This window comes from Phaethon lepturus, unplaced genomic scaffold (genome assembly GCF_000687285.1).
Source record: "Phaethon lepturus isolate BGI_N335 unplaced genomic scaffold, ASM68728v1 scaffold908, whole genome shotgun sequence".
NCBI lineage: Eukaryota > Metazoa > Chordata > Aves > Phaethontiformes > Phaethontidae > Phaethon > Phaethon lepturus.
The window spans coordinates 4418-20563 of record NW_010555403.1 but is presented as its reverse complement, the minus strand read 5'-3'; the positions used below and the strand labels follow the sequence as shown (position 1 = coordinate 20563).

Here is a 16146-nt window from a genome sequence, read left to right as displayed (position 1 = left end):
CTCCAAGCCGTGGTGGCAGAGCAAAGAGGCCATACCAGCCCGCTTACTGTGAGGAGGACCGGCATCTGCTCCGGCCCCTGCCCCATCGGATACCCAGGTGGAAGGAGCCGGATCCAGGCATTGCCTTTGCAGAGTGGCTGGTGTGTCCCTGGGGAGCGGATGGCTCTTGCACCACCTAAATGAGCCTGCGGCGGGCAGGAAGACACTTCTAAACCAGAAGTGGGACGCGCTTGCAAGTTGTAGGGGATCCGTGTGCCGGCGTGGCTTGCGCTCCGGAGCGGCGGTTTCCTCCCTTTGTTAGTTCAGCTCGCGCGGCCGCGGCGCTCGGAAAGGCAGGCGTGCCTCTGGCCGCCTCCTGGAAGCTTATCTTACCTTAGAAGAATATATTAGATTTCCTTTTTAAATTAAAGCTTAATTTTTTTGTAATGAAAAAAAAAAAAAAGGGGGACTTGAGCGTAAGGTTATAATCTCACTCCGGGTTTTCTTCTCCTGCAATTAAAGCACACGTGGACCATTTATTTTTGCAAGAGACTGAGTAAGTGACTTATCCACATGGGAAGTCCCAGCTCAGCCATTGGCAGCCCCAGATTCACCTTGGACCATCCAAAAAACACACAGGATTGTCAAAAGCAGGGAATGACCTGCACTAAACTGACACTTTGAAAATCAGTAGGTACATCCTCTATTTCAAGAAACTGAGGGCAGGAACACAAGCAGCAGCATTAATAAATATGCATATTTATTAATTCCCTTTCTGAAGGTTACAATTTAAAAGAGGGAGAGCTGTGTGCACGCCAGGCAGGTACCAGCCTGGGGTTTGCAGCATTTTTAAGCCTGAGTGTTGATGGAAACTGGTAAGAGGGTTTGCAAGAAACTCTCTTGCTCACTGGTGTCTGTTACAGCCAGAAAGGCTTAAAAGCAGAGCCTAAAGTTAGGCCAGCACTAAGAGCTCTTAAATAATCTATGTCTTAGATGTTGAGAATGGTAGCACGAGGAACTGGGGTGGTTTCAAGAGCTGGTTTCAAGAGCTGGTGACTTCTTCTGCTTGTAGCATCCTTTGCAGGGGAATTATGCCCACTGCATCTCGTGAAGTTGTGCAAATTGACTCCTAATTCAGTAAAACTGCCTGTAGTTGAGTAAAACGTGGTCTGTTGGACTCCGGCCTTGCGTTATCTCAGGGAAGGAAGTGGAACTAATTTTTATATATTGCGCTGGATGATTTCTAATTGTTCCTGGCCATCCTGCGGAGTTCATTATTTCTCCTCCAGCCGACACTGGCTTCTAATTAGGGGACGTAAAATTAAGATGGAAGAGCAGAAGTTTGCAAGGGTATTGCAGCTCAGGAAGGACTCTGGGCAGGATCTAAGCCAAAAATATCCTCTTGTTTGCAAGATTTTGGTGGGGAGAGGGTGGCTTAAACGCTGCTGCTGCACATACCCAGTAAGAGGGAACACTAACGGAGTAGCTCTTCGGCTCCTAAAAGGGGACAATTAGCTCCTGTCCTCCTTGCTGTTCTCCCTGCATCTCTTGTTCATTCAAAGGGCACTAATATTTCCTAAACCACAGTTTTTCCTTCAGCAAATTCAGAGTGGCTTTTCCCCCCGGCCGTGCGACCCCGGCTGGGGGCAGCAGGCACAGAAGGGGCTCTGGGTGATGCTGCTGCGATGCTCAGCCCTGGTGATGCATTTCAACTGATTTATCAGGTTTTTCCCATATTTCCCCCTGTTTTGTGGGGTTTTTTATAGTGCTAAATATTTTTTTTCTCCTGGGAGGGTGATGTGACGTCTCCAGGGCCCTGTTACGGTGCTGCTTTTAGGGTAAAATTGCAAAGCCAAGAGCTGAAATAACTTGGCCAAGAAGACCTTCTTAAATCCATCTATTTCCCCATCAGGATGCACCACAACTTTAGGAAACATTAACACTGAAAACAATCCCAGGTCCTCATTGACATCTTTGTCTGCCAGGAGACTTCTGGAAGATGTTTCTATAGTTATTTAATGGAAAGGAAATAAATTCTTCACCATAAACATCCCCTTTGCTTCCCTGCACAGCATTAGTGTTACGTGCCAGGAGAGGAAAGTGTTTTCAGAAACAGGAACAATTTAGACATTGCAGAAATCCGCAGGTTTTCGGCCTCATCCATCAGCTGCGTGTGGCACCGGCTGTTTTTTACAGGTCCTTAATAAATGTAAACGAGCTCTGGCGTTTTTCTCTCCCCTCCTTTTATAACCCTGCTACTTGCTCATTTTCATTCTGCTTCTGGTCAGCAGAGATGGCTTTGATGGTGGGTTTTCCCCCAGGCTTTAGCTGGGAATTAAACCTGGCTTAACTTTCACAGCATGGTGCACCTGGCTGGGAGTTTTCCAGCAAAACTTGTTTGTATTAGGAAATAACACATGGAGGAGCTGTGAGCGGTTTTGCTTAACTCCTACCAGTGGAAAAAGGGCATTAGGGAGCTTCATGTCAGAGCTTCAGAGGGAAAAGCAACAAAAATTATTAATTTCCCCAGGATTTTTATACAGATTTAAGAAATTCAATTTTGACAGAAAAATTGAAAAGTTTTTGCTTCAGTCTTACTGGAAGGTCATTTTAACCCCTCTCCCCTTAAATTTCCCTGGAGCAGAAAATCTGCTTTTCATTTCATCTACCCCTCGATGAAGCTTACAGCCGCTAATTTTGAGAAATTAGTTGCTTTCTGCAGAATTTGCACTCGTCCCTAGAAAGGGGTCCTTGTTAGCCGACCCGAGCAAGATGTTTTGTTAGCCCTCACGATGCGAACCCCACATCTATACCCAGGGGCGCATTGAAAGGAGCGGCGTTGACTTGGGTTGGGTGCAAACCAGAAGAGCCCTTCCCACAGCCCTGGATCCAGAACTTGTCCCAGTTATCCCTATCCCAGCGGGCGATGAGCTGAGCAATGGCAAAATTCAGAGATTATTTTGGTCTCGGTTATCAGGAAACAGCCCCCATGAAGTCCAACTGATTTCATTGAGAGTAACTGCAAGAAAACATTAAATGAGTGTTTTATATCCGAAATCCGTACATTAAAATACATTAACTGCATTTATGGTTTAACCAGCAGTTTAATGACTTTGTGAGTGATGGAATTTGAATTTTGTTAAGCCAACAGACCGATCTTTTCATATATTTTTCATTACAGGAAACAAAGATACTTCGTCTATATCTGTCTTTTCCTCTAAATACCATGTATTACCCCTGCTAACCAAGAGACCCAGGAAAAAGATACCTAAATCTTTAAGGAGATAACTAAAAATTAATGAGACAGTATGGAAGAAGAGCAGTGAAAAATGGAGACCATTCAGTAAAACCTGTATTTAAAAGTCTATTCAGGTCTCAACACTTCTACCAAAAAGTGTCAGAAAATCTAGGATTTGGGGGCTTTAATACTTTAGTGTTCGTAGGGCATATTTCTCTACGTGACTGAAAGGCAAGTAAGCACCCACCCATTGTAAAGCCTTTCTTAAAAAATAACTCCAAATCACAGGAGCTGGTGCATCGCTCTTTTCCCAGCGGTGTTAAAGTTATTTGGTAAAAACAAATTGAACTTGATGGTTTCAAAATTTCAGCCAGGAAATACAAACACATGGAAAAACAAACCCAAAGATAATGTTTTTGGGGGGACGACTCAGCCTCACCTCTTTGTCGTGGGTGTGTTTTTACCGTTGCGTTGGGTGTTTGCTTTTGCGGAGGGTTGACCGGCGCGTGCCTCGGGTGGCGGAGCTGGGGTGCTCTGTTACTGCTGATCGCTCAACTCGGTGCAAGATCTTAGCAGGGCTCAAAAAGGCTTAGACATATATGTGGATAATAGGTACCTCTGTGATGACCTTAGGCAGACGTGTAAATGCTCGTGCTTCGGGGCATAAGCCAAGTCCTAACCCCAAGGGAGAGACAGAGACGCTTCCCCTGGGTCTGTGTGAGGACATCCCACCCTGGGGGTTTTCATGCCTTTCCCAGAAAGATACAGGTCTGGGTCATTTTAGCAGGGCGAGTTTCATGGCCTCAGTGTAGTCGCTTGAAAATGCCCGTCACCCCTGGAGGAGCAGCGGTGCCTTCCCTGCAAGGGAGGTGACCACCGGGCTCCAGCAGTGGCGAGAGGCAGCAGCCAAGCACCCAGCACGGTCCCATGCTCAGGTTTGCTGCTGGTACCTGTCTCCGCACGGGAAAAACCTTTAGAGCTGCTCGATTTTTTTTTTTTTTTTCTTTTTGCCTAGAGATCCAATCCACGCAACACCTTTCCTTACGCAACCCGACGTGGCTCGTGTAACCCCATCTCCTGGCAGGCAAAGCGGAGAGCTCAGGGTAGGGTTCAGGTAGCTGCAGGCACCGCGAAGCCATCGGCAAGGCACCGTGGCCAACCACCACGCATTCTATGATTTCATTTAATTTTTTTTCGGGGGACTCTGCTGCATCCCGGGCCGCGAGGGGGGAATAACCTCTTTGATTTTTTTTTTTTAATTTTTTTTTTTTTTCAGTTCTCTCAGGCCAGACACACCACAGCCCTTTGAAACGCTCTGTGTCCCTTACCCCACCCATGAATGTGCCAAACCAACCTCTAGGACATGGATGGATGTCTCATGAGGACTTACGAGCTAGAGGACCCCAGTGCATCCCTTCCGATCATGCCCCCCTGTCTCCACAAAGCAGTGTAGCCTCTTCGGGAAGTGGTGGGAGTGAACATTTAGAAGATCAGCCTTCCGCTCGTAACACATTCCAGGAGGAAGGGAGTGGGATGAAAGGTGAGTGAAAAACCAGATGCCTTCCCCCCCTCCCTACACCCAGCACCCAGAGGCAGGAGGGGAAAAGCCATTTTCCCGGCAACGCGGGGCTCGGTCGGCGGTTTTGGGTGAGAGTTCCCATAACCAAATGGGGCCTTTCGGCGTTTCTTCCCAGCTTAGGAATTTAGGCTTAGGGCAATAAGTTAGGTTTTCTTCTAAGCAGCTGCTGGTCCTGACCTGATGTCTTACAGTTGGGTGCTGGTGGGCTGGTTTTGCCCCAAAATCCTACAAGCTGCCAGCTTTCCAAGAAGCTGGACTTTTTCCATAGCCTGTGGCTTTTGGCTAAGAGTGGTGCTTTTTTCTCTGCCTTTTTTTTTTTTTCCAATTACGGTGAAAAATAGCTTAGCATAGTTTTAGCAAGCCACGTGTGATTTACCATTGCGGTGTTTGGTACCCACCAAGTATTTGGGGAAGTTTTGGCTCAAGATACTTGTTTGCAGTGAATTTATCCTGTGTACTTCAGTTATGTTTCCCATTACACTCACATTTCACAGAGACTCTTAGCAATGAATGTATGTGATCCTGTTGGTAAACAAGGCAGAAACGAAACCCTGTTGCTGCAGTCAAAGCTGGAGAGCAAACTTCAGGCTGTAGAGGAATAAATAGATAAAAACTGGGCAAACACCTAGACAGGCAAAATGACTGAAAATGAACCCACAGCTATCAGAGACCGATTTAAACAACTGCAATTTTCATTAATGCAAAGCAACTCTATTGTGTAAAGACTGATGACGTAACAGAATAAGGAAACAATCGTATTTCTTAAATAGTCACAAGGTCTGATTTTATTCTAATTACAGACAAATCTAGATAAGTATAAATCTCTGTAATGTGGAATTGTGTTTGCCTTGGTACTGTATGACTTGGATGTGCATGAAATACATGAATGAAAAAACCCCTCACGGTTCCCCCGTGAGGTGGATGCTCGGGGCTCAGCCCTCTCCCTGCCTGGACTTCGCACCGTAGCATCGTACTGGGGTGGGGGCCGTGGGCTGTAGCTGTTTCCGCTGATGGAGCTGGGGAGGAGACCGTGGGGAGCTTGGCTCCCTGTGATCCACGGCTGCAGGTCTGGGACCTGCGTGGATAGAAACCTGCCAGGGCAATGCAATCGATCTGTACGGCCAAATCTGCAAAACCCAAAGGAACTATTGCCCAGGCATTCCACGGATCAATTAAATAAAAAAATCCATTTAATCAATTAAATAAAATCCACGGATGAAGACAGCCCGTTGCTGCTGCATGCGGCCCCTCCGTAGGAGATGGGATCCCTTCCTGGGGCCATCCCTTCCCGAGCATCCTCCTTCTCTGGGGCAAGGTTTGCAAACATCTAAACCCGATTCACCCCATTGCTGAGTCAGCCAAATTGCTGTTGTCCCGCCATCCGGGGATGTGCGAAACAGATGCCTACAGCCTCTGGTGTCTACAACTGTCATGTCCTCCCCCTCCGCTGTATTTTCTTCAGACTGAACAAATACACTTTCTTCACGGATGTTTTTTTCTAAACTTGGGATTGTTCTTGCTTCTCTCTGCTGGGTTTTTTCCAGAAAGTCCGTATTTTATTGAAGGTATGTTGCCCAAAACTGGACCTGGGGACAGAGCAGAGACTTGCTTGCCATACAGACAGCATTTCTGTGGCTGTATAGCTCATCGTCCTCAACTAACACACCACTGCGTGCTGCATATGACCCATTGTATCCCCACAGCTTTTCTCGGGGAAAAAAAAAAGTACTGCCCGTTCCCTGCCCTCGGTTCGTGCCGTTTCTTGTTCCTACAGAAATGCACAATTTGTGCATTTTTATTGGGTCACATCTTATTTCATCCAGACCGGTTGCTCGGTTTGCCAAGTCCCTTCTCTGAACTGCAGCCACATCTCCCCGAGCGCCTGCGGGCTCTTGTGGCTTGGTGTCACCCACGCCTCCGGTCAGCTTGCTCCCTCTTTAACACTCTCCAGGGCATCCAGGAGGGCAGTGGGGAAACCAGACTCCCGACAGACCCCCATCCAACATGACTTAGCGGTTCATCTCCCCTAATGTCACCTATTTCTCTCCTTTCCATCTATCTTCATACCCTGATGACACCTCTTTCTCTCCTTTCCATCTATTTTCATGCTGAAGGAAAAGGGCCCTTCGGCTTTTTCCCAGCTCCTGGTTTCTCCAGGGGCAGACACGGACACTTTGTTCCCTGCGGAGCCCATCTGTCCGTCCGTCCGTCTGTCCTTTCCCAGGGCACACCTCGGGGCGCACCAGGAGGAGGGTTTGGGTACAGCTGGGGATTTCTGCTGCAAGTACATCCATGGCATGGCATGGTGTGCCGCAAGGGCACTTCTGAAGACGTCCTATGCATACTTTGGCCTGTATATATATATGGCAGGTGAATTGTTTTCCTTCTAAATTCCTTCTGTGTTTCCACACCAGCACCCAGATAAACGTGTGCCGGCCAAACTCCGGCGTTTAATGCGCAGAGGGGACAATGTATGTGAGCAGCATGGAAGCCCTCGGTTTGCTGCTCACATCGGACGCGGTGTTTCTGACAGCAATTAGCTCCTGGTAATCAGTGATTAAAGAGTAGCTCCACAGGCGGGTGGCTCGCTGCTCCGTGGGGATCCTTTGGAAGTTTGACTTTCCAAAAACCATGAAATTGCCTTAGATGACCTTGCACCTCCTGGTTGCCTCTTCCCTATGGGAAGGGGGAGAGCCCTACCACCGTCCCTCTGGGCTGGGCTGGCTCCCTCTCCCCAGCCTGCTCCTGGGTTTGCCATCCCCGCTGGCATGGGGGCTCTGGGACTGTTGTAGCTCCCCAAAATTAGGAGGTGGTCCAGGGAGACTGATGCAAAGGGAGAGAAGAGCTGTTTCTGCACTCTGACTCTCCGCAAGGGTCGGAGGTGGGTTTTCTGCAGGGTTTAATGTCTATATGAAGTTGCATCTCTCTTCTGAAAGCACCCCCGTGGGCTTTGCCATCGGCACAGATTCGTGTGAAAGGCAGATGTCCCCCAGGGACACGGGATCAGGTAGACATTTAATGTGTCGTCACTAAAATGATGTGGTTTTGTGTTAAAATTAAGTTGAGATTTGAGCCTGCCAGTCCCGTGCTGGAAACAGAGTGCTTTCTGCTGATAGCTGTTAATTTTTTTAAAGAAAGATTGGTTTAAGAGGCCTCTGGTAGCAGGTTTTAGAACTGTTGCATGTCAGGACTTCGGGAAAATGGCAAAGTTCAGCCTGTCTGTGCTCAGTAACTGCTTTGGCCCCATGTTTCATGTGGGGCTGATCTCCTTCTGTGCAGTATTTGAGGAATTTCATTGAAACTCAAATCCTGATGTGTGTCAGAGGTCAGAGGGTGTGAGCAAAATGCAGCATTTTGGGGCCATTTGCATCCTCTGCTTGGATGCGAGTGGGGTTTGGGGTCAGGCGGGGCAGTGGGCAGCAGGAGACTTTTGGCAGATGTAAGAAATTGCCTTAGGGGCCCAAAGCAATCATCCAACTTGCCCTGTTCCCTCCAGCAACGAGGTGCTGGTTTGGGAAGAGGTCTGTGGTGATCCTTGACTTGCATCTGGCACTCAGCGGCATGGGGCCGCTGGACAGAGACCACCCATACGGCGGGATGTCCCAGCAGTGGGACTGTCCTCCTCGCATCATCTCATCCCTTTCTGAAGCAAGTCTGGCCTCACACTTCGCAGTCGGATCAGCCTAGAAAACCTTTGAGGTTGGCTCCAGTAGTGAAGGTTATTGGCCATGGCCGTGAAGGTTGTCCTCATGCTGGCTTCAGGAGTGGTGAGCAGAGCACCAACACCCACAGCAGCCCCAGCCTGGCAGCAGAAGCACATAATGGGTAGAAATCCCTCCCAGAAACGGTACAAGCCCCCATTCCTCCTCATCCCTTGGTGGGCATGTTGGGCAGAGGAACCCCATCGGTGCAGCCTTGCTGCCAGCCATCGCTCCTTCTCCTGCGCATCAGCCCCTGCCTGCCGTGGGACGTGGGGTCCACCACCCACTTGACACACGGTGAGGCCTCATCTGCAGTACTGTGTCCAGTTCTGGGCTCCCCTGTTCAAGAGAGACAGGGAACTTCTGGGGAGAGTCCAACGGAGGGCTACGAGGATGATTAAGGGCCTGGAACACCTCTCGTATGAGGAAAGGCTGAGAGACCTGGGGCTATTTAGTCTGGAGAAGAGCAGGCTGAGAGGGGACCCTATCGATGTCTATCAATATCTGCAGGGTGGCTGTCAGGAGGAGGGAGCCAGGCTCTTTTCAGTAGCGCCCAGTGGTTGGACGAGGGGCAACGGGCACAAACTGCAGCACAGGAAGTTCCACCTCAACATGAGGAAAAAATTCTTCACTGTGAGGGTGACGGGGCACTGGCACAGGCTGCCCAGAGAGGTTGTGGAGTCTCCTTCTCTGGAGACCTTCAAAACCCGACTGAACGCGTTCCTGTGCGACCTGCGCTAGGTGACCCTGCCTTGGCTGGGGGGTTGGACCAGATGATCTTCAGGGGTCCCTTCCCCCCCACCATTCCGTGGTTCTGTGACACATACCCCTTTACATAGACTCAGGAATGATCAAAGAGAGGGGAAATGTCACTGTTAGTTTGTATTTAGCCCCAAAAGAGACACTTCCTGAGCCTCCACCTGCTCCCTCCACTCAAGGTGTGGGGTTTGGGGCTGAAACACTGTTTTTTCACTGTTGCTGCACCCGGTGCGGGTTGAGATGGGGCTCCCGGGTGTCTCGCTGGTGGGGAGCGTGATGAGGACTAATAGACAAGGGTACTCCTGGGAGCAGAGCGTGGCCGCTCGGGAGGCTAAGACAGAGCCATTGCCGGGTTGTAGGTGCCAAATAAAGCAGGTCCTGATTTGGCACAGCATTTGAAGCCTTTAGGATGCAAAGCAAAAGCGTCATCATGGGCACTGCGGTGTGCAGATATCTGCAGGGCCTCCGGCTCCCTCGTGGGGTGTCACCACGGGCCCCCCAAACCTGCAAAGCCCTGAGCAGGGTGGAGCAGGGGAGTCTCATATCCCATTGCCTTCTCCGTGGAGGACACCCCATCAAGGGGTCTGGTGGGGTTTTGCATGTTGCAGAGGAAGGATCCCCCTCCCAGGTCCTTCCCTGTGAGACCACATTGATGTCAGGAGGATAAAAGTACTTTTGGGTATCCATCCAGCCAGACACAGAGGTCCTACACTGCAGATAACGAGTGGGAAGGCAGAAGTCATTTCAGTTGGTGCATTTTGAGGTCCCAAGTCACCCTTCTGAAACAGGTTGTGGGACCATCTTCAATGGCATGTCATTTTTCCATGCTCAAAAAAAAATCCATTTCTCTTTGAGAGAAACTTAAATTTTCAGCGTGTACCATCTTCCTTCATGCCATAAATCAGTGTCTGCCATCTGCAAACCAGCCATTTGCTCATCCTAAGCTCAACCACACTGCTGGCTTCAGTGGTTCCCGCGTTCCCGGGAAAAGGGCAGCGAGGAGCTTGCCTGTGCAGTGGCGCGATGCCGACTCCCTGTAGGCTAATGCCGGCAGCTCAGCTGCAGAAACCCAACCTCTGAGGACGTGTCTTCATCCTGGGGCTGGTTCTTCCTACTATCAATATCCGTCGCACTATGTCCTCCAAAAGGTCTGTGAAGTTCAGTAAGGTGTCTGAAGCACCGGAGGGATGGTGGATGGCAGCTAATCAGCTCCTCGTGTTGCTGTTGATGCTACGTGCGTGGTTAAGCGGTGTCACGAGCTCAACGAGAGCTCTCATCTCATTACCTTTGTGCTGCAGATGTCCCAGCCTGGCTGAAGAGCCTCCGGCTGCACAAGTACGCCGCCCTCTTCTCACAGATGACGTACGAGGAGATGATGGCCCTCACCGAATGCCAGCTCGAGGCACAAGTATGTCCCACATCGGTCGTAAAGGGATCAGCCGCGGTCCTGATGCTTGTGCATCGGTAGATGGGGCACCTCCAACGCCTTTTTGCATCTTCACGCGGAAGGTGTTTTGCCCGCAGGTGGTTGGAAAGCAAGCAGAGGAAGGAAAATTGGGTCTTGGGGAGAAAAAAAACACATTGTACCTGAAAAAGGCCTTGTCCCAGATTTCTTAACTGGAGTCCCAGCATGAAAGTCCCATCACAGCAAGCTGTGCTTGGGTTTTTTTTCCAGCTGGGATTAAGTTCAGGAGTTTCAGGGACACAGTCTGCAGTATCCAACTCCTGTAAAGTCAGTGGGGTCTCGGTGCCTTGTTAACTTTTGAAAATGTCTCCACTTTCACATGTACCTCTGCAGTATCCTCGGGATGAAGGGGGCTGGCCAGCACCTGTGCTGGCACTGTGTGAGATGTCCTGGGGACACACACAGACTAGCTGGAATTCTCTATCTTCAGCAAGTCTCTAAGTGATTTTCTATGCTCCCCCCCAATCCCTGTGCTCAGAAATTTGCTTAATTTATAGCAGCCCTTTTCGTTTTGGGGAGGAAGGATTTGGGCTGACAGGGCTGTTGTGTGAAAATGTTAACTCCAGGTTTTGTGCTGGTTGTTTGCAGAACGTTACCAAAGGCGCAAGACACAAAATAGTCATCAGTATCCAAAAGCTAAAAGAAAGACAAAACCTGCTCAAATCTTTAGAAAGGGTAAGTAATCACAACAACTTTTGTATTTCCTCTTTTTCAAGAAGACAGGAATTAGTTTTGGGGTAAAGCACTCTTCGGTTACACAGGTCATTGGGATCTTTTGCAGGGAAATCTGTTGTTGGCTTGGCCGCATTGGAATGATGTCTCAAACACTTCTGTACCAGATGCAGGTTTTATTTGGGGCTATATTTTGCAGAGTGGGTCCCAATCCATCTCCGGCCCTCACGCAGCTGGGATGGGTATACCCTGCAGCACTGGTACGAGCCCTGGCCAGCTCCAGGGTGCTCAGAAACACTTGAGCTTCCAGTGATGGAGGGCACCATCCCAGCGACACCGATGGGAAGGTAGTTGCTCATCTGCTGAGCCGTGGTGCAGGACCAGCTCTAGCTGCACCAGCCATCACGGTTCTCTCTGCTGCTGGAGAACCAGCTGGGTAGAGCCTTTAACCCCTGGTTATCCCTCAGCCACTTGATTCTCTCTCCCTTCTCGATGCCACTGTCCCTCTCAAGAGACCCCTCCATGCATGGGGTCAGCATGGGGACCCTCGAACCCTGCCCTTACCTCTCCATCCCCAAAACGAGATGAGATTTCCCGGTGTCTGTCAGGTCAAGGGCCTGTGCGCTTTTCTGGAGCATCATACAGGCAATCTGTCCCCAGATAAAAAGCCAGACTCCCACATCAGTGCCTGAACAACAGCTTGAATTTCTAAGAAGAACAAATAGAAACTTCTTTGTCCCTTCCGCAAAAGCTTAAATTCTGCAGAAACGGCTGTCAGAGAAGCACCAGCACCGCAGACCGGCTGGGAGCAGCTCACCCAACCTCTCGCTATTTATTATCGCAATATTACATTATATTAAATTGCACCGTCTTCACACAGCAACTTGCAGAGCCTCCCGCTAGGGGCTTTTAAATACTTATGTGGTGTGTTGCTATTTATTGGTGTTTTTGTTAGCTCACTGCTTCACTATTTATTTATAATATGGGATTGTACTCGGAGTATGGCAGGCGCTAATAAAGCTGTATTTACCTCCGTATATTAATAATAACTATTAAATCCAAGAGACAGCCTGCTGGATTGAGCTTGCTTCAGCAATGTGTTTTCCAGGCGATTGCACAGCCTTTTCCCTGGCTTCTCCGCCTGGGTTTTGAAATATGGTATTGATTGACTGTCGTGGTGCGGGAGGGTAAGCCCGGTTCAGCTGACACAACCAGCCAGGCATGCTGTAAAATAGGGGAGATAAGTGGCAGGGGCTGCTTTTGAGCCCTCATGGGGTGGGTTTGGGCTGTGGGGCTCTGACTGTGTCCCACTTTGCTGGGGCTCAGAGCTGCCTGTGAGCTGCTTTACTTGGGAGGAGACGTCTCTGGTTTCCCAGGCTTCTCATCCAATTTTTTTTTTTTTTTTTTGCTAAACAAGAGCATGTGTGGGACTTGATTTTTTGGGCAGTGTCTCGCTGCTAAAGATTGCTGCTTTCATGGAAAGAGCTGCTCCACCCCTCTCCACTGGTTAGAGCAGGATTTTTTCCAAAAAAAAATGGTTCCCAGCAGACTGACGCCAGGTCTTCAAGAGAAGTGGAGCTAAGATGTCCAAGAGCAAGCTGGGGGTGCAGCAGGGATTAGGGTGAAAAACCATTTCAGGGCTCCATCCGGCTTGTGCGCAGGCTGCGCGCCCACTTTGTGTCTCTCCCAAGGCGCAGTCGGGACTCACCCCTCTGTCCAAGCGGTGTCCAACCAAGCAGACCCTGCAGGAGCCTGCGATGAGCTGTTCTGGTCCAGGCTCCGTTAAAAACAAAATGCAATTATTTCCCATCAGCTTTTCAATGTGGGGGGAGGATTCTACAGGATGCCCTGTAGAAAGGGATGATCCATACTCATAACTGAGAGCAAGGCTGGGTGTACCCAAATCCTTTCCCTCCCAGGTGGGCCTCCCCTCGGATCTCCAAGCCAAATATTTTTGCTATAGGGATATAAATTCACCTGCAGCCTTGTGGTCTCCCCTTCTGTGTCCGACCGCAACCCACCCTGCTCCCCTTGAGACCCTCCCTTTCCCCTCTGCATCCGCTCGCCCAGGGCATCCCAGTAGGGATGGGAACATCCCCGCGCCGCTGCTGCAGGATGGGTTCCTGCGTCCCAGCGTGGTGCTGGGCTCTGCGATGGTCCCAGGGCATGAGGATGCTATTGCAAGCTCTTTGGGGAAGAGCAGTTATGGAGAGCCCAGCTTGAAAGCAGGGCCGGAAACTGGATACACGCCCATGTTAAAAAACATAATTGAAATTAAATAGGGCTGAAATGTCACAACTGTGGGATTGCTGGGGAAGGAGTGAGATACTCACTGGTCTGGGCACTGAAATCTCATGGGGTGAGCTGTTCACATGAGGTTTGCGTCTTCCTGATGGAAGTTTGGGAACACTGAATCTAGACTGTTGCTGGTTTTGGGTCCCAGTGGTTGACGGGGCACGTTTATCCCTGGGGATTCAGGTCTGAACACTTCCATGGATAATCAGGCACAGTCTCTGCAGCAGCTCCACAATCCCCTGGTCTAAGCAAAGTACTCAGTGCAGGGGGGGTAGCGGAAGGGGTCTGGTTTGTAGCCGACATCCTGTCGTCCCTGCAGAGACAAACTCTCTTCTCTCCACTTGAACCCACAGGACATCCTGGAAGGTGGCAACTTGCGCGTCCCACTACAGGAACTACACCAAATGATCCTCACCCCCATCAAAGCCTACTCTTCCCAAAACTCGAGCGCGGAGGAGCGCAGCCGGGACGTGGACTCGCATCACCCCTCCTCCCTGATCGGCTCAGACGCCCAAGGCTCTGACTGCAAGGACTCTGCCGCGGGGGGGATGCAGCAGCACCATTTGCCGGGCTGCGAGGGCGAGTCGGGGGGGGCCCCTTTGCCCGAAGGCGACCTGCCCGGACAGTTCACCAGAGTGATGGGGAAAGGTGAGCGGTTGTCACTTGTCGGTGTCCTCGCTGCGGGGCAGGGCGCCTGCGGTGGTGGTGCTGGCAGCAGCCTTTCCCCACGCCGCTGCAAGCCACAGTCTTAGGGGTGATGAGTTTTTGAGGCCCTGTCGTGCTGTGTAAGAGGTAAGAGCGTGGGTGGGGAGGTGGGCAGCTATTTTTGGAAGGGGCAGCGATGGGACGGGCTGCCTGCCCCAGGTCAGGCACGGATAGCATCCCATCCCTTCCCATTCAGAGCCCTGGGAGCATCCCACCGCTTCCAGAGGTGTTTTCAGCAGCATCCCTCGGACTTGCTCTTCTTGTGAGGGGATAGCACTAGTGTGTGGGCTTAGCGTGAGCTACGTGTGCAAATCAGCTGAGTCCAAGCCCCTTTTTAAGTCCCAATTTAGATGGAGGACATCCAAAATATTCAGGTGCCATTCCATGGTGGGGCACAGGGTTTTACATCAGGATTAACACACTGGGAGGTGCACAGGAGCGATGCAAGGTAGAAATCGACCTCCTGTGGCACATACAGGGCTCTTTGAGCAAATTTGTATGAGTTTAGACATGTCCTACCTCCCCTGGGTGGGATTTGAGGTGTCGGTGCTGGCTGCGTGGAGGGAGATCTCCCTGGGGAAGAGGGGAGGGGAATCTCGTCTGGAGGATCACACAGGAGACCAGGAACAGAAGGAAACTCATTGGGATGCCACAGAGAAATATCAGCCCTGTCCCAATTTCAGAACTTTTTTGCAAAAAAATAGATGTTTTCTATATAAAAATTTGGTGCAGGATTTCTCACACCAGCTAACTGACTGCAGGCACAGGCAAACATGGGTTTATGGCCCCATTTTAAACATGCTGATGAATTCAGCCCGTGGTGAATGCCTCCGTCACGCACGAAGCTGTGCGTATGACACACACACTGTACGCATGACACAAGCCTGGCCAGGACAAGGTGTCCTGGACCGCAAGGCATCCCTGCCGGGGGGTTACAACAGGAAAGACACATTTTTCTGTGAACTCAATTTCCACTTGCTTTTATGGCATTCATTCCAAAAGAGATTGAAATCCATGGGGATCAGTGGGAATCTGTTTGCAACAGGGGCAAATTTTGGCTGTAGGAGCAGGAGCTCTCCCAGTGCCGGCTCTTGCCTAGGAAAAGGGAATAATCCTGTGCCCCTGATTTGCTCAGGTCTAATTTTGGTGACTCCAGTGGTGTTCTCTGGATTTATACCAATGTAACAGAGAACAAAATCTGGCCCTAAATATAGGACAGCACGGCAGGAATTGGGGAAGGACCTTTTTTCTTGCTGATGAGAAGACTCACCAGTGGGACAAGGGAAATGGGTCATCCAGGGCGTTCATTGGACCCTCCTGGGCCCCAGCTCGGTGTCCCCATGCCCATTTCTCTTCTCTTCTCTTTTTTTTTCCAGTATGCACACAACTTTTAGTTTCCCGACCCGACGAAGAGAATATAAGTTCCTATTTACAGCTCATAGACAAATGTCTAATCCATGAGGTGAGTCGTGACGGATCAGCTAAAACTGTTGTTCTCATCACTTAGAAACTGTTTCCAAAGTGTCTGTTTATGTAAACCTTTTGGTTTCTAACACAAATATTTTTGGGGGGTATTAATAGTAATTCTGACAGAACAGGGCTGGAGCGGGCGGTAGCTCCAACATGGTGCATGGAAATGTTGCTCCCCGCCCCCCCACGCTCATTTAATTGCCAAGACCTGGAGCTGGGAAATTCATCCGGCTCGTGACAGTCTGATCAGCAGCTGGATGAAAGAAAAAATCCCAGGAAGAGC

At 50.1% G+C, this 16146-nt stretch overlaps 1 protein-coding gene across 1 annotated transcript in view; it reads left to right on the top strand.

Moving 5' to 3' along the window:
* SAMD4A (sterile alpha motif domain containing 4A) overlaps positions 1–16146 on the top strand; it is a gene marked incomplete at its 3' end in the record, with an annotated part of 98369 nt that overhangs the window by 79991 nt on the left and 2232 nt on the right. The window contains exons 3-7 of the mRNA XM_010292135.1: positions 4494–4757; positions 10555–10664; positions 11310–11396; positions 14042–14336; positions 15770–15855. Of these exons, the coding sequence (XP_010290437.1) occupies positions 4494–4757; positions 10555–10664; positions 11310–11396; positions 14042–14336; positions 15770–15855 (842 nt within the window). The remainder of the gene's footprint in view (positions 1–4493; positions 4758–10554; positions 10665–11309; positions 11397–14041; positions 14337–15769; positions 15856–16146) is intronic.